The following is an 18691-nucleotide window of genomic DNA, read 5'->3' on the forward strand; positions in this document are numbered from 1 at the left end:
CTGTCCCACAGTATGTTGTTCCCAGCCGCCACTACTTCTCCAAGAGAGCCGTGCCTTCCCTGCACAACCAAGTGTCCGATAAAATCAAGTGTGCACTGCGCAACGCCATCTGTGGCAAGGTCCACCTAACCACAGATACGTGGACCAGTAAGCACGGCCAGGGACGCTATATCTCCCTAACTGCACACTGGGTAAATGTAGTGGCGGCTGGGCCCCAGGCGGAGAGCTGTTTGGCGCACGTCCTTCCGCCGCCAAGGATCGCAGGGCAACATTCTTTGCCTCCTGTCTCCTCCTCCTCAGCTTCCTCCTCCTCTTCTTCCACCTGCTCATCCAGTCAGCCACACACCTTCACCACCAACTTCAGCACAGCCCGGGGTAAACGTCAGCAGGCCGTTCTGAAACTCATATGTTTGGGGGACAGGCCCCACACCGCACAGGAGTTGTGGCGGGGTATAGAACAACAGACCGACGAGTGGTTGCTGCCGGTGAGCCTCAAGCCCGGCCTGGTGGTGTGCGATAATGGGCGAAATCTCGTTGCAGCTCTGGGACTAGCCGGTTTGACGCACATCCCTTGCCTGGCGCATGTGCTGAATTTGGTGGTGCAGAAGTTCATTCGCAACTACCCCGACATGTCAGAGCTGCTGCATAAAGTGCGGGCCGTCTGTTCACGCTTCCGGCGTTCACACCCTGCCGCTGCTCGCCTGTCTGCGCTACAGCGTAACTTCGGCCTTCCCGGTCACCGCCTCATATGCGACGTGCCCACCAGGTGGAACTCCACCTTGCACATGCTGGACAGACTGTGCGAGCAGCAGCAGGCCATAGTGGAGTTTCAGCTGCAGCACGCACGGGTCAGTCGCACAGCGGAACAGCACCACTTCACCACCAATGACTGGGCCTCCATGCGAGACCTGTGTGCCCTGTTGCGCTGTTTCGAGTACTCCACCAACATGGCCAGTGGCGATGACGCCGTTATCAGCGTTACAATACCACTTCTATGTCTCCTTGAGAAAACACTTAGGGCGATGATGGAAGAGGAGGTGGCCCAGGAGGAAGAGGGGTCATTTTTAGCACTTTCAGGCCAGTCTCTTCGAAGTGACTCAGAGGGAGGTTTTTTGCAACAGCAAAGGCCAGGTACAAATGTGGCCAGACATGGCCCACTACTGGAGGACAAGGAGCACCAGGATGAGGAGGAGGTGGAGGAGGATGAAGCATGTTCACAGCGGGGTGGCACCCAAAGCAGCTCGGGCCCATCACTGGTGCGTGGCTGGGGGGAAACACAGGACGATGACGATACGCCTCCCACAGAGGACAGCTTGTCCTTACCTCTGGGCAGCCTGGCACACATGAGCGACTACATGCTGCAGTGCCTGCGCAACGACAGCAGAGTTGCCCACATTTTAACGTGTGCGGACTACTGGGTTGCCACCCTGCTGGATCCCCGGTACAAAGACAATGTGCCCACCTTACTTCCTACACTGGAGCGTGATAGGAAGATGCGCGAGTACAAGCGCACGTTGGTAGACGCGCTACTGAGAGCATTCCCAAATGTCACAGGGGAACCAGTGGAAGCCCAAGGCGAAGGCAGAGGAGGAGCAAGAGGTCGCCAACGCAGCTGTGTCACGGCCAGCTCCTCTGAGGGCAGGGTTAGCATGGCAGAGATGTGGAAAAGTTTTGTCACCACGCCATAGCTAACTGCACCACCACCTGATACGGAACGTGTTAGCAGGAGGCAACATTTCACTAACATGGCGGAACAGTACCTGTGCACACCCCTCCACGTACTGACTGATGGTTCGGCCCCATTCAACTTCTGGGTCTCCAAATTGTCCACGTGGCCAGAGCTAGCCTTTTATGCCTTGGAGGTGCTGGCCTGCCCGGCGGCCAGCGTTTTGTCTGAACGTGTATTCAGCACGGCAGGGGGCGTCATTACAGACAAACGCAGCCACCTGTCTACAGCCAATGTGGACAAGCTGACGTTCATAAAAATGAACCAGGCATGGATCCCACAGGACCTGTCCATCCCTTGTGCAGATTAGACATTAACTACCTCCCCTTAACAATATATTATTGTACTCCAGGGCACTTCCTCATTCAATCCTATTTTTATTTTCATTTTACCATTATATTGCGGGGCAACCCAAAGTTGAATGAACCTCTCCTCTGTCTGGGTGCCGGGGCCTAAATATGGGACAGTGGCCTGTTCCAGTGGTGGGTGACGTGAAGCCTGATTCTCTGCTATGACATGAAGACTGATTCTGTGCTGACATGAAGCCAGATTCTCTGTTACGGGACCTCTCTCTTCTGTCTGGGTGCCAGGGTCTAAATGTGTGACAGTGGCCTCTTCCAGTGGTGGGTGACGTGAAGCCTGATTCTCTGCTATGACATGAAGACTGATTCTGTGCGGACATGAAGCCAGATTCTCTGTTACGGGACCTCTCTCCTCTGTCTGGGTGACGGGGCCTAAATATGTGACAGTGGCCTGTTCCAGTGGTGGGTGACGTGAAGCCTGATTCTCTGCTATGACATGAAGACTGATTCTCTGCTGACATGAAGCCAGATTCTCTGCTATGGCATGAAGAGACTGATTCTCTGCTGACATGAAGCCAGATTCTCTGCTATGGCATGAAGAGACTGATTCTCTGCTGACGTGAAGCCAGATTCTCTGCTATGGGGCCTCTGTCCAATTGATATTGGTTAATTTTTATTTTAATTCATTTCCCTATCCACATTTGTTTGCAGGGGATTTACCTACATGTTGCTGCCTTTTGCAGCCCTCTAGCTCTTTCCTGGGCTGTTTAACAGCCTTTTTAGTGCCGAAAAGTTCGGGTCCCCATTGACTTTAATGGGGTTCGGGACGAAGTTCGGATCCTGAACCCGAACATTTCCGGGAAGTTCGGCCGAACTTCTCGAACCCGAACATCCAGGTGTTCGCTCAACTCTACCCATAACGTTATTCTTGCAGCGTTTGAAAGAGCTGCGTCCTTCGCGGCGAATCTGACAGATTCTGCGGAGGCGTCAGCTAAAAAGGCCGCGGCGGACCTAAGAAGGGGGATGGAACCTAGGATTTCTTCCCTGGGAGTCTTGTTTTTTAAATGATTCTTAAGCTCATTAAGCCAGATATACATAGTTCTGGCAACCGATGTCGCTGCTATGTTGGTCTTAATGCCCAACATGGAGGTCTCCCAGCATTTACGTAGTAGAGAATTGGCTTTCCTCTCCGTTGGGTCAGATAATTGTGAAGAGTCCTCAAATGGGAGGGAAGTCTTCTTTACCACCTTTGCGACCTGAACGTAAATTTTTGGTGTCTCATTAAATATTTTTGTTGCGGCTGGGTCAAACAACAATCTTTTTCTAAATTCTCTAGAGACCACCAGTCTCTTTTCAGGATCACTCCATTCGTCTAGGATCATGTCCCTTATATTTTCATTTCCGGGAAAGACTTTAGATTTTTTTTTGTTCTAAGTCCCCCAAACATTTCATCTTGAACCGATTTGGGCTTTTGGACATCCTCAATGCCCATAGTAGACCGTACGGCTCCCTCCACAATTTCGCCCTCAGACAAGTTTTCGTCTTGATCAAACTGTCTGGAGTCGGAGGCACCCAAGTCCATGTCCTCATCATCAGAGGAGGATGGAATAGATATTCTGGGTTTTTTGGGCGGAGGTAAGGAAACAGACTTTAGCGAGGCCAAGGAGGACTTTATTTCACTCTGTATCATGGACTTAACCTCCATTAGGATAGATGGCTGTTCCACTTTTACCAGATCATTAATACAAGACTGACAGTTTTTCAGTATAGCCTTCCTGTAGCTTTGTAGCACATCTTGCGTTTCTGGCCTTGATCTTAGCTTTTGCCCCTTATAAGAGAGGAGCGACTATGCATTAGGCAAGTATAAGGCACACAGACAGAAACAGTTTGTTTCTTACCCCCCGCAGGGTAACTCATTGTTGGAGTGGCCGAATGGGGGTCCGCCGATTCCATGAGGTTTGCCGGGGTATCTGGAGCAGACAGGACTTCATAGTGGAGGCAAGGAAGATTAGAATGTGCCGCTCTTTACATGCCGAGCAGCGTCTGACGTCACTGGTGTGCGCGCTCTCCACTGCAGCCTAGCCCTATCCCCACCCGGAAATGCCATAGCGGCAGGTAGGGATGCCAGCGTGCCGTGCTCATGGCGGCCTGCTTCCACACTGAAGGGAAGGGAGACCCCGAGATAAGGAGGGAAACCTGGCCCCAGATAACAGGGACAAGTTCCCTCAAGTGCTACACCTCTGCCCAGCATTGGAATGTACCGCAGGAGGGCAGAGGGAATAGAAACGATACCGCACATACAGGTACTTAACAATTTTTTCTTAAAGCGATACCTCCCTGTGTAGGTGCTCCATAGGGACAGGAAAACACTGAGGGTGAGAGTGGGTGGTGGCCTTTTAAACTCTGTTCCTGCCCCTATAGAGGACAAAGGTCATCTCTCTATGGTAGCCATCATGGTGGATAAGGAAAGTGGCAATAACTAGCACATCGACAAACAGGAGGCATTGCACAATCATCCCATATGATAATCCGATTTTTCCGTTTCATGTGCCTAAAAAAAAACAAAACAAAAAAAAACTTTCCTTTCTATCTGACTTTATGGCTCTCACACATGCCACAGGTTGGAGCTGGGTGCTTAAAAGTTGGATTATCTGTAGATCTTAACAAAATCTGCTACTTCCTCAATTTGCATAACCATACGGCTTTGTCCTGCTTTTTGTTGCAATTTCTACATTGAAGAGTGTATGCTGATCCCATATTTCTAATAAAAAATGAACATTAAAGAGAATCCGTCACCACTGACTTTCCTATCAAACTATTTTCATAGACATGTGGCTGTGGTTCCCCTGATTAAAATGCTTTTATTTTCTTGGTATGAGGCTCCGTGCCAAAGTTATGACACTTTATTTGGAAATAAGACCTTTGGTGCAACAAGGGTATCATGATTGCACTTGTCACATACCCTCTTTGGCTGCTTTGATTGACAGAGCCAGGGAGTGGCAGTGAGGGAGGGGATGGCCACAGAAAGGAGCAGAGCTTGGGTGCAAAAATAGCAATGGTAAAAGCCTCATTGCACCAAAGGCCTAATTTGCATATAAAGAAAAAAAGTATAACTCTGGAACAGAGCCTCGGATTAACAAATGGAAGCGATTTAATCGGGTGAACAAGCTGTGTACAGTATCTATAGTTTGATATGGGGGGGGGGGGGGGAGCCCACTGGTGACAGATTCCCTTGGAATGCTACCAGAACTTGATCTGCTCATAAAAAATGGACACCAGTATAAACATGGCTTGCATTGTGCTATATGGAATCAGTTTATTTTATTTTTCAGGTGAACCCTTTACATACTTCCTTACTGCTGTAAAATACCTTTAAATATTGCTTGTTTTTTGCTTGCATGATCCAGGTTTTTTTCTTCCGATTTCCTCTTACACAGAGCCAAATATACATTGAGCACAGTCTATGTAGAAACCCATAAGGATCTCAGCCTCATCTGTAAGATTCATTTTGGTGTTCACTGGAGTCAGCAAGGATCCATTCCCATATCTGAAGGAGGAGGGAACCTCAGAAGTGGGAATATTACCACTCCAGTTTTTAGTGAGAAAAATCTGAAGGGATTCTTCTGAGGCCAATAAGAACCAAGCTAAACTTCAGAAACATAAGACATTCGCTTACCGATACTGCTTATGACATCAGCATGCATGTGCTTTCATTTATCAATCAGAAGTCCTCTTAAGAGGCTAAACCCAGGAACCTTTATTCCATATAATTCAAAATGACACTAGAGGCACAATATTCTCATATAAAGGCTGTGTGGAATTCGACTTTAGTCTCAACATTTTCATTCTAAGGTATTGTTGTTAAAGTATATTATGACAAAACACTCAGTATATGATCATGCAAAAACCAGAAACCCTTTAAAACGACGCATACATCAATTTCCCAGCAGATATCTGGCTACAAACAAAGGACAGATTTTGTCTGTAGCAACCAACATATAGCCAGTTAAATAAAAAATACATATATTTCAGAATAAACAGGTTGGGATTGGCATGGTTATGTATATAGCAGTTAGGTTAATGTCACTATTCACTAATTAAGCCACAGTTATATAGTTTGTATGGTCCTTTATTTTTATGTCGTTTTTTTCTTAGGCGCCTTTCCCAAAAAAAAATATTTTTATAATAATCTTGCAACTCCGTTGTAGTGCATAAAAAAAAAAATCCCCAATCTTCGGAGGTAAAAGTAAAATTATGATCACGCCATGAAAAAAAAAAAAAAAAAAAAAAAAAAAAGAGTTATGAAATGGTCCATACATAAAAGATGCCATGTTGGGGTTACGCGAGTGGATAAAGAGGATTATCCGTTAAAAAAAAAAAAAGTAACAACTTGGCAGACTAGTCAGTTTTATTGGGCGATGCAGTATTAAAACAAATGTTCATGAAAAAATAAAAAAGAAATAGGTGAAGGCAACCAGCAATGACATCAAACTGTCTGGTGACATGGTGTGAAGAAGAAAACATAGCACCTCCCAGGTGGCAAGACTGTAAAGCAGCTGAAAAGTCAAAACTGGTACCCAAGCGACACGGGAAAATTTCAAGACACGTCTGTAAAGACAGAAAGAAAGAAATTCTGGTTATAGCTTTTGTAAAAGATTTCATGTGATAGATTTATCTAATCTATATAAAATCACACCTTTTCTCAAGCCTAAATAAATTGGATCCCATGCGATCAAGTTCCAAAGAACGTACAGATAAAGGCATATAGCCATGGCTGGCCTCCACTCCTGGATTTGGCTCACAATCAACGACATGTGAATAATGCTTAAAGCGTGACTCAGACACAGACTACACAGTGTGTATAGTCTGTTACCATGGAGACAGAGGTCTGCATAGCAGCTGTATACAATTCTGTAATTCCGAATAGTTATTTTCAAATATGCATATTCTCTTATTTTAGGGTGAGTTTGTACAAAAAAAAAAAAAAAAAAAAGGAAAAGAATTTACAGGATTATAACAATTTAGTAAGTCACTGAAACACTTACAGCTGGCTGGTCTTGCCCCATACCGTCGCATTATCTGGTCATGTGTAAATTTCACAAACGATTCATATTGTTCTACATATGCAAAGGAAAAAAAAAAAATTACACCATAAAGAGGCTGGCCAGTTTATTTTATAACAATTCCTATAAAGTCATGTTTTCTAAAAGGGGTTTTCCAGGAATATTAAGTGTCAAGAGAATGCCCCCTAACCCCCGTTGCCTATGGAAAGATTCATGCTTACCTGCTCCTGCCGTTCTGGTCCCCAGGTTGTTTTCTTCCAGCTGGGACATGGCCACATGCGCCATGCCACCACTGAAGTCACTGGGTGCAGCGGCACATGGCCACGCCCAAAGGACCAGAAGACTGAGGAACAGAAGCCAGCATACAGTGAACAGGTAAGTACAAATTAGGCCTGCACAATATATTGCCAAAGCAATCGCAATAAATCGCCATATCGCAATCGCCAATTGGCCGACCCAAAAATGCTGCAATTATATTACCATATTTTTCGCTTTCTAAGACAAACTTTTTTTCCCCCAAAAGTGGGGGGAAAATGGCAGTGCGTCTTATAAAGCGATGGTTGACTTTTTACGTGGCTGACTCGGATGTATTGCCGTCTGCTATGTTGCACAGCGCGGCCGGCGATACATCAGTTACAGTGCGGGGAGGGAAGAGGGGCTGGAGGCAAGTCGTTATTTTAATGAACAAATGTTCTTCCATTTATTCTATTTTATTTATCTGTTCTGTGCAGTGCTATTAAGAAAATGGCAAGTTTTGTATTTTTGCAGTAATGCTAATATGTTATTTAATTTAGTAAAAGAGGTTTTATTTTGAAAAACACTCTGCATTTCAGTTCTTGAGTTAAGCATAACTACATTTCAGCATTATCAGTAATTTCTGTGTGCTTTTGCCTTGAAAATCCAAGCAAATAGACCTCTAGCACAATTCCCTTCAAATATCGCATCGCATATAGTTATCGCAATCGCACAAAATTCCCATATCGTGCAGCCCTAGTACAAATCTTTTAGGAGGCCATACAGGCTAGAGCACTTCACTTAAAATGTAATATTCCCAGAAAGCCCCTTTAATGCAAACAAATGATTTTGGTTACGACTAAGGACATTGTGTCCAAAACACGTAAACTATTGCATGGTTTAAGGATCTGTCTGTATATGGATTAATGTTATGTCAATAAAGAGGAAGATTTTACTGAAAAACATTACAGTGCCAGAAACCTTTCTTTCCAATGTTCCAAGGACTACCTGTTCATTCCGAGCATGCAGAGCATTTGTGAATAAGGCGAGCTGGATGTGTAAACTTTTGAATAAATGATTTGGGACTGTAACTCCAGTGTGACAGCGGCCCTGGCGCACACAGATACAAGGGGATTCGGATGCTGCGTCTGTTCATGCACTGAATGCATCCAGTTGACAGTAGTAGAAGCCAGGAACAACCCAAGAAAGCTGTTAAAGGGGGATGCCAAGTCTGTTTACAATAGAAATACTTGGTGGTGAAAAAACACCTGAATAACCCATTTTAGGGTAAAACTCTAGAGCAGGTATCAGCAACCTCCAGCACTACAGCCGTGGTGAAACTACATCTCCTAACATGCACACTGGTTTGATTTCATAGAACTCCCATAAAAGTGAACAGAGCATGCTAGGAGTCATCGTTTCAAAACAGCTGGAGTGTGGGAGGTTGCCGACCCATGCGCTCTACAGCTTCAATGACTATTGTCTTCCTTGCCTTTCAACTCATACTAGGGACCTGAAAAAACACTGCTTGCCCTGGAAACCGCACAGCTCTGGTCAGCAGTGTTTGTATTGTGCGACTGGATGACTCCAAAAATCACACTGGTTTCAAAAAGTGAACAGGAACATTCATGAATGCGGGAAACAGTTACAGCACTGACCTTCTAGTTTTGTGTTGAGGATCTGCTCATATTCTACCCTTATCTTCTCTTCATGGTCCTTCAGAAGACGTTCACACAGAATTCCTACTTGTCGCAAGCTAAAAGATGGCTGGTCTTTCTTCACCATTGACCCTTCAGGGAAACAGGACATAACGGTTAAAGCATACTTGATATATCAGTGACATAAAGCTTGTGATCAGTAGGGGTCCGAGTGCCGAGACTCCCACTGATCACCAAGACAAGGAAGCGCTCTCTCCTCACTACAGACCCCATCTTCAGCAGCAAGGAGAGGGTGCGCTATGCAAATTCTTCTCTCGCCCTCATTCTGGTGATCGTGGGGGTCTCAACACTCAGACTCCCACCAATCAAAACCTTTGGTATGTCACTGACATATCAAGAATATTTTTAAAGCATAGGCACACTAAGATCAGGACTGTTTCGGGCCTTTAGGGACCCAAGTTTTTTTTTTGCTTGTTGCATTTTAAGAGCCATAACATTTATTTTTTTCCCCATCAAAGCCATAGGGGGTTTTTGGGGGGCGAGGAATGGGAAAATTCAGACTTTGTTAATGTAATGCATCTTCTAAAAATGCATTACACTTCTGTAGAAGCTGCATCAGAAATCTGAGACTGCCCCTCTGGTTTCTGCATTTTGCGGATCCGTCTGCAGCTTTAGCCCCATTAATTGAGGCTAATCTACCCGCTACAGAAACAGTGGCAAGAAAGGCCATGTCCCTTGGTGGTGCAGACTGGAAATTTGCATCAAAATAATGCACAGCAGGCATGGACGGCAACGCGGCCTTCCATTGACAAACATGGTAGATTCTGTGCAGTTTACAGCTCGGAAACATATGCACAATAATGCCACATGAAAGAACCCTTATTCTATAGGTCACTACGGATGCACTGATACCATACATGTATTTTTTAAATAAAATATTTTTAATGCAAAATGGGGTTTATTAATATCTGTTTTTTTTGTATTTTTTTAAGTTCATATTGGACCTGAAGCTGTGATAATCTGATTGCATACGTAATGCTTCGGCATACTTACTACTCCAAAGTATTATAGCCTGTCAGTGTAATTATAGCCTCTGACATGGCCTAATAGGCAAGCCTGTGGGTCTTTGTTTGCTATAGTAATGCAGTGGCACTCTGTGGGTCACAGGGTGCTAATCAGCAGATAGGGAAAGAAACCACCCCGTCTAGCTTCTTAGGCTCCGCAGTTGCTATTGCGCTAACAAAGGAAAGGAGGTGTGTTATATGGATCCCTCCTTGGTATAAAGGAACACCCAAGGAAGGGTGGGACATTCGCCCCTGACGAAACCCGGGAATTTTAACGACTATTGTGAGTATATTAAAAAAGTATTTGAGAGATAGATTGGTTGAACTTCACTATGTGCGGTGCAACTTTGTAATCCACAGGAGGAACTCATACGATAGAGATTGTATTTTGGTGGAAGCCTGTGTTATAGCTACACAAAGAGCTGTTGCTTTTCCTTGACTTTGCACTCTGATGCTTTGAAGTGTGCCTGGCACGACTACTACACGAGCTAGGCATGTTAATGATTACATGGCTGAAATCAGTTCCTCTGGCACCAGCTAGAGATGCTTGGCTGTCAATCACTGCGATGTGCATTAAGGGGTTAATGGACTGAAACTATAGTTCAATATTAAAAAGGCAAACATAAAATGAGAGGTCAATCTTAATTATCAAAGAATATTAAAACCTCATCACCTGGAGACGACGGGGCTGTAAGAGATGAACTGGTCTGAACCTCACTAGGCTGGCCTGCTTCATTTTGGTTGAACGCTCCTTCTAATTGCCTTCGTCTATGGTAACGTGTATACTCCTGTCTCAGGTTCTGGAAAATTTGTTCTGCAGAAAAAAAATAAAAAAAAAATTGTGAGAAAGATTCCATAAGCCAGTGTACTACAGAGTGAATTATAAAGGACACCACAATATCCCAAACATTTTTGGGGGCTGCACCTTTTACACCAGATATAGCTGCCATTAGGGCGTACAGATGCTGATTACGGCTCTACTCTTCAGAATACAGACAATTCTCTATGGCTGCTCCACCCCAGTGATTCAGGTAATCGCTGTATATCAGGGAATTGCTCACAACATTCATACAAAGCTAGGCAAAGCCTATAAAAACGGAAGGGACAAAAGAAAAAATACTATGGTATGCAAGCAGAAAATTAGGGCGGATCAGAAGGGTTACAACTCAGCTTGAAGACAGACTAGTCTTGTTTGAGCAGATGCAAACTCCATAGAATTTGCAATCACAGAAAAGGGGTTCTCCAGATAAAAGGCTTTGGGCGCCCACTGCCAGTCCAGCTTGCCGCTTCTGTAATAACCTGTGCTAGATTTCCTTTCGTTATTTTATAGCAGTCCAAATAGGACAATCCCTGCCCCTTTGGCATATAAAAGCTATAGAGGCGCTTAATCCGTGAGCCACAGCAAGGTAAGGGTATGTTCACACGTGTTTTTCAGTGTGGTTTTTGTTATGCGTTTTTTTTTTAACCAATGGTTGTTGACTTCAATAGAAAACTATTTCTAGCTTGTAGTTTTGGCGCAGATCCACACCATAAAACCACGCTGAAGTGTGCAAAAACTTCATGGATACATACGGAGCTGTTGTATTAATGCTTCTCATTTATTTTAATGGAAGATTCTGCACGGATTCCACCCAAAGATATGGCATGATTCTGTTGTGACTACTTTGGTTGGGGAATGCTAAAATCCCTGTTCTAACAACTGTAGTGTGGGGACAACGTTTCTACAACTAGAGAGGACAGTTACTATGACCAGAGTTCTATTCCATCTGAGAACATACCGCAAGTGATGTGTACGGCCACACAACCCCAACCGTTGTACAAATGCTGGACTATTAGTAGCTTTAAAAGGAAACCTGTTACCACGTTTAGGGCTCATTCTCACGATCGTGCCTTCTCAAACAGCTGAACGGCGGGGGTCCCGGGTGTCGGACCACCGCCGATCAGAAGCTGATGATCTATCCAGAGGATAGATAATCAGTTAGATGAAAGTGCAGAACCCCTTTAAGGAGGACCTCTCACCACAAAATGCAATACAATCTGCAGGCATGTTACATAGCAGGGCAGATTGTTATATAGTTTTGTGGGAAAAGATTCAGTAAAACTTGTAATTTATACATTTATATCTCTGCCATTTCTGATTTTATTGCACAAGGGAAGCATACACACAGAATGCTAGCCATCACTGATAACACCTCCCCTGTGTACAACTATCAGTGACTGACAGCTTATATACACTACTCACAAAAAGGTTAGGGATATTTTGTTTGTGGGCGAAATTTCAGGATGAACCTAAAATACACATTAAAAGTCACATTAACCTGTAAAGGTTAATGTGACCTACTCTAAACTTCTGAACGCACATGTTCAACTGTTCAATGTTTCACTACTTGCACAACTTGCTGTTCAACAAGGAGCTTAAAGAGAACCTGTCACCGGGATTTTGTGTATAGAGCTGAGGACATGGGCTGCTAGATCGCCGCTAGCACATCCGCAATATCCAGTCCCCATAGCTCTGTGTGCTTTTAGGCTACTTTCACACTTGCGGCAGAGTGAACCGGCAAGCAGTTCCGTCGCCGGAACTGCCTGCCGGATCCGACAAAACGTATGCCAACTGATGGCATTTGTAAGACTGATCAGGATCCTAATCAGTCTTAAAAAAGCCTGGTCAGAAAAATGCATTGGAATGCCGGATCCGTCTTTCAGCTGTCATCCAGCATTTATTTTTTTTTCAGTCTGCGCATGCGCAGACCGGAAAGACAGATACGGCATTCCAGTATTTAGAATGTCATTTTTGACCGGAGCATGCTGAGGTTTTATCTTTTGCCTGATTAGTCAAAATAGACTGAACTGAAGACATCCTGAATGGAATGCTCCATTCAGAATGCATGGGGATAAAACAGTTCATTCCCTGAGGCTGATGCCAGCACAGGGAAGGAACACTATGCTGACACACTGCATGCGCTAGCTCGCACATCGCGAGATTACGGCGCTCTAGCTTTTTGACGTCTGGGAGTAAGGAGGAGATTCGGAGGATGCGGGGCGGTGCTGGGCTCCTTCACAGTGGGCGTGGCTGGGCTCAGAGACAGAACGCTGGACTCATCTAAGGTTAATTTACATACCTATAAAATCAGGTTTTTTTTTTACACAATAAAAGCACACAGAGCTATGGAGACTAGATATTGCAGATGTGCTAGCAGCGATCTAGCAGCCCATGTCCTCAGCTCTATACCCCAAATCCAGGTGACAGGTTCCCTTTAACAGCAAAATTCACAAGGTGTTTGATCCATGAATCGCCCAATAAATTTACTGGTTTGATTAGAATTGATATTTAAACAGTCCTCCTCATCATGCTGTTCACAATTTGACATCATGAGACCAAGATGACACCTAACAATTGATCAACAATATCTCGCTATTGCGAGGCTTCAAGCAGGATGTTCTCAGACGGAAGTGGCCACTGAGCTTAGAGTGTCATCAGCAGGTTGCAACAGAGATACAAAGAGACTGGAAAAAAGTCTGAGAAAGGCATAGAAGTGGACATCCTTTGGCCACATCTCACACTGATGACCAATTAATTGTGAACAATACCCTGGAGAAACCAGATGATTAATGCCACACTACTCCAGGCACATTTAGAAAAGGTAAGAGCCACCCTAGTGTCACATCAGACTATTTGAAACTGTTTACATCAGCGTGGTCTGCATGCTAGACGACCTGCAAGGATACCTGACCACACCACCAGGCACAGGCATCATCGTTGTACATAGGACAGGCAGCATCTATGCTGGACGAGGGACCAGTGGGCCTCAGTCCTGTTCACTGATGAAAGTCCATTCAGGCTGCGCATAAATTATGTCCTTCAACGATGTTGGAGACATCAAGGAGAGCGCTATGCATCAGCCACTGTTGTCACCAGATGAGCCTTTCTTGGTGGTGGTGTTAGTGTGGGCAAGTGTGTCTAGTCAATACAGAACTGCTCTACACTTTGTGAATGGTACAATGCCAAGCCTAAAATACTTGAATAACATGAATCCAGTTATTGTGCCTCTGCATGAGCAACACAGGCCTCATTTCATCTTCATGGACGCCAATGCGCCAGCTCATCGAGGTCACATCATTAGGGAACAGCTGTTGGGAGACTGAGGTACCTCAAATGGAGTGACCTGCACTTTCTCCAGACCTGAATCCCATTGAAAACCTATGGAATCAGCTGAGTCACCATGTAGAGGCTCGTAACTCTGTATCCCAGGACTTCTTGAAGGGCGGCCCTCAGGTCATTGAAGAGTGGGATGCCATGCCTCAGCCAACAATAAGTCGATTTGAGAACAACATGAGACCTCGTGGTAAAGCTGTAATTGATGCTCAAGGCCACGTGACAAGTTATTGAGACTGACATTTTTGTGGGGTTATACCCACCACTTGTTGGCTTTTGTTTCAATAAATAGTTTGAGATGAGGAAATCACCATTGTTGCTTCTACTTAAATGCCAGACTTTCATGATATAATCTGATATCACTGCAGCGTGAACTTTTTATGTTCTACATAAATTTTACCCGAAAGCCAAATGTCCCCAATTTGTGAGTAGAGTATGTATACACACTAAAGGCCTCTTGCACACAAATGTTTTTTATTTTTCCGTTTACGTTCCGTTTACACAACCATTCAATTCAATGGATCTGCAAAAAAAAAAAAAAAAAAACAGAAGGTACTCTGTATGCCTTCCGTTTTTCTGTTCCGTTCAAAGATAGAACATCTCCTATTAATGTCTGCATAACGGACAAGGATAGTACTGTTCTATCAGGGGCCAGCTGTTCCGTTCTGCAAAAAACGGAATGCACACGGACATCATCTGTATTTTTTGCGGACTGCAAAATACTGAAAAAGCCATACGGTCATGTGCAAGAGGTCTTACACAGAGAATACTATAAATCATTGTTAACACCTCCCCTGTGTACAGCTATCAGTGATTGACAGCTATCTCTGTATACACACTTACACAGAATGCAATCACTGAAGTTTTATGGAATCTTTCCACAGAACTATATCAATCTGCTCAGCTCCTCCTGCCTGAAGACTGCACTACATTTCAGCGAGACTGGTTCCCGTTAAGCATGGATACAGTTTCAGTGGTTACGTTTTATAGAAAGGACAGCTATGCTGCAGTCAGATGCCAGCGTTGTGTGTATTCAAGATAAGTGGGCACACCCTGCCCTCCAGCTGCTGATTGACAGCTTACGGAGAAAACTGCCAATCAGTGGCAGGTGGAGGCTCCGCTCTACAGCGAGACTCCTGGATGTCTGGTACTACTTTATGCTGCCCGGTTTTGTTCAATGAAATTCCGGGCTCCCTCATGTAAACCTGATGGACTCCACAGATCAAAGTGGTCCGTGTGGCGCCGTTCACTTCATGCAGCATTTCTTAGAAATAATCAGGAAAAAGGCACAGATGTGAAGGTGACCTTAGGTAGGTTCTGTAGGCAAGACTCTTTCCGGGCGTAAGGGCTCAGACAACTGTATCCGTTTTTGCGGTTTGCAAAACACAGACACCGGCTGTGCGTTACGCATTTTGTGGAAGGGAACATCCAGCCCCATTATAGGAATGCCTATTCTTGGCTGCATCTTTTTTGCAGGGCCGCAGAATGGAAGTAGGGATACGGACCGCACACGGTGTGCTGTCCACATCTTTTGGGGCCCCATTGAAATTAACTGGTCTGCGTACATTCCACAAAACTGCGGAACAGATAAGAACTCAAATATACAGTGGTGTGAATGGGCCGCGCCCCCAACTCATATACACACACCAGGAGTCCTACCTGTGAGAAATGTTACTTCGTGTATAGACCATGCACAGGGCTGACCTTACTTATGGGGGCACACAATCTCCAGGAGCTGGCAGCACTGGCCTCCACATCCATAGTGAATGCTATCATTGCTCATGCATCAATCCACCCGACCATGAACTAATCAGAGACCGGCAAATGTGAGAACTAACCTATTCACCACACTAGACCACCAGGACAAAACCAGTATTTACTATATTAGAAACTTTCAAGTTCATGCTCTTAGGCTACTGTCACTTGCAGTAGCCTTTTCCGGCAGGCTGTTCTGGCGGGGGAACAGCCTGCCAGATCTGTGCTACCGCTAGTGCACCGTGCCGTTGGAAGTCCGCTCCGACTCCATTCACTATAACTGGGACGGGCCGGAGGTTCGGCTGCAGCACGGCAAAAATGCTGAGGGGCGGATGGAATAAAACTACAGCACGCTGCGGGTTCTTGTCCAGCTTCCTCTTTGCTGTGCTGCGGCCGGACCTCTGGCCCACCCCCATTATAGTGAATAGAGCCAGAGCGGACTTCCGGCTGCACAGTGGACCAGCCGGAACAGCCTGCTGAAAAAGGCTACTGCAAGTGTGACAGTAGCCGAAGGTGGTTAAAAAGACTTCGAAACCACCAGGGATAGTAAAAGGGTTTTCCAAGATTTTAATACTGATGACCTATCTTCTGGATAGGTCATCAGTATGTGATTGGTGGGAGTCCGACATCTGGGACATTGTTCGAGAAGGCAGCGGCGCTCGCAGTAGCACTATGGTGTTCTCTCAGCTTCCCCTAGGCCACAGCTCAGAGTGCGATACCAAGCACAACCGCTATATATAGTGTCCGGCGGTGTTTGCCTAGCTGTGAGAAGGCTGTGGCGCTCACAGGAGCGGATAGGTCACCAGTACTAAAATGTCAGAAAAGCAAAAAAGTTAAAAGGAGTATTCGCATTCCAACAGTTATAGTATACCGCTAGTGTCAGATAGGAGCAGGTCCCAGAGATGGAACCCACACCTACCTCCAGAATGGGACCTTTAAAGTGCAGCCACCCCCATTAACCGCTATGGGTAATCCAAAACTAGCTGGGCACCGCATGTACAATGAAGACAACCCAGGGGGCCACAGAACCAGAAGGGTGCGTTGGGGAGAAGGCAAGTAGTGTGGACAAAATAAAAACCTACACAACCACTTAATGGGGATGTCCCATCTCAAGATATATGGCACATTACTAGGATATACTATAAGTGTCAGACCTGCACTGATCTCCACATGCACAGGGGGCACCATTCTGGAGATAGGAGCAGGTACCGATGGTGAAGGGAGCAGGTAAGTGTACTAATAAAAATAAATAAAAATATTCAGAACAAAACCAAGCAGCTTCCATGTCACCATTTATCCTGGTGCAATTCTCATAGACCTGATCTATAGTTCCCTGGTGAAATTGGATGGCCACTCACAGACAAGGAAGGGTTAACCCTGATCAATACATTTCCACTCAACCCCAATCATTGTTCAGATCACAGTGAAATGCCCCCTCCCCCATCGGATGTATGGCCACCTTCAGGTAATCCATCACGTCCGATACGTCCCCCCCACGATCCGCAGAAGGACGATGCGTTACCGCCATGCTCCATAAACCGCACAGATAGGACAATGCTGAGGACTACGTACCCGGGGTGAGCCTGCAGTCTCCAGCCAGCTGGGGCAGGGGGGACTGCGGGCCGGGCTGACTCTCCTGCCTGAGGCCGCACCTCTGACGGGAAGGGGTGGCCGGAGATCCGGGGAGCGGGGTGCACCGGCGACGCTTAGGAGACTGAGGGCTCAGCAAGGCCTCAAACTCCATTGAGCGTTTTAACGTCGCTCCGCAGGCCATATTCGCCTTCCTATATCCTCGCAGTACAAAAGAGAAAGCCTCGGAGCCCGGTGTACGGCCGCTGAGGGGGAATAAGGCACAGCTCGGCGGAGACCTTCACCCTTCTGCTTCCTCTCGGTTAACTTCACACCACAGCAATGGCGACTCCTCCCGGCAACCGGCCAACTGCCGCGATTGTGACGTCACGTGAAGGACTACACCACTTGCCATGGGAAAGGGAGGCGTACAGAATTTCCTTGCCGCTGCAGGTTTGCTTTCGGCAGTATCTTATATATTTGTTATTCCTATATTTATGCTATATTAAGGTATGACATAAGGTTGTTATAAAATACGTTATTAGTCTCTAGGTCACTACTCCCCCCCTGTTTTATTAAGTAATGGCACGCTCCAATACAAATGTTAATGCTTCTGAGGCAGAGGTCAGAAGCTGGGGCGGCTTCTCACGGGGAGGAAGGGAGCGGAGCGGTGGCACAGGGCGACGTGTAGGCGCATTTATCAACCCTAGTTGGTTACATGAGGGACAATTTGTGAGAGAAATTGTGTTAGCCAGTTCGAAATGCACGGTTATGTCACCGTTAATGGTCTCCTGGCTTGTCACGTGGACATGTCAGAAGATGATGCTGTTGAGAGCTTAACCCCCCAGTGGGGCACTGAAGAAATGAGTCCCGTCACATGGGCTTATCTCTGGGTCACGTGATCTTATAGATTTTAGTTCTCCTAAAATGATACCAGATCGCAAAACCTTTTGTGGCACCTTTATGTGCTATCAGGGTTTGTTTCCTTTATATCTTCATGTGGAATTAAAAGTTAGTAATTGATGGAAAACCCTGTAAGTGCTGGCAGCCTGCCTCTGCTATTGAAAGAGTCCTACTTACCTGCCCCCCCAATCCTCTGGTCCTGTGTGTCAATCTTCCGGTCCCTGGCTGTTTACCTCTGGCAGGGGTATGGTCACGTGCTTGGCT

General features: G+C 45.7%; 1 protein-coding gene across 1 annotated transcript; it reads right to left on the minus strand.

The window, feature by feature from the left end:
- Nucleotides 1-5319: 5319 nt before the first annotated feature.
- Nucleotides 5320-17889, minus strand: AKIRIN1 (akirin 1). Its single transcript, XM_040424460.1, has 5 exons — nucleotides 17528-17889; nucleotides 10721-10861; nucleotides 8984-9115; nucleotides 7074-7145; nucleotides 5320-6636 (listed from the first exon to the last, which is right to left on the minus strand). Exons 1-5 carry the CDS (start codon nucleotides 17727-17729, stop codon nucleotides 6626-6628), a joined length of 558 nt encoding a protein of 185 aa, XP_040280394.1. The 5' UTR covers nucleotides 17730-17889; the 3' UTR covers nucleotides 5320-6625.
- Between the last annotated feature and the right edge of the window lie 802 nt (nucleotides 17890-18691).

Source organism: Bufo bufo, chromosome 3, assembly GCF_905171765.1.
Source record: "Bufo bufo chromosome 3, aBufBuf1.1, whole genome shotgun sequence".
Classification (NCBI taxonomy): Eukaryota; Metazoa; Chordata; class Amphibia; order Anura; family Bufonidae; genus Bufo; species Bufo bufo.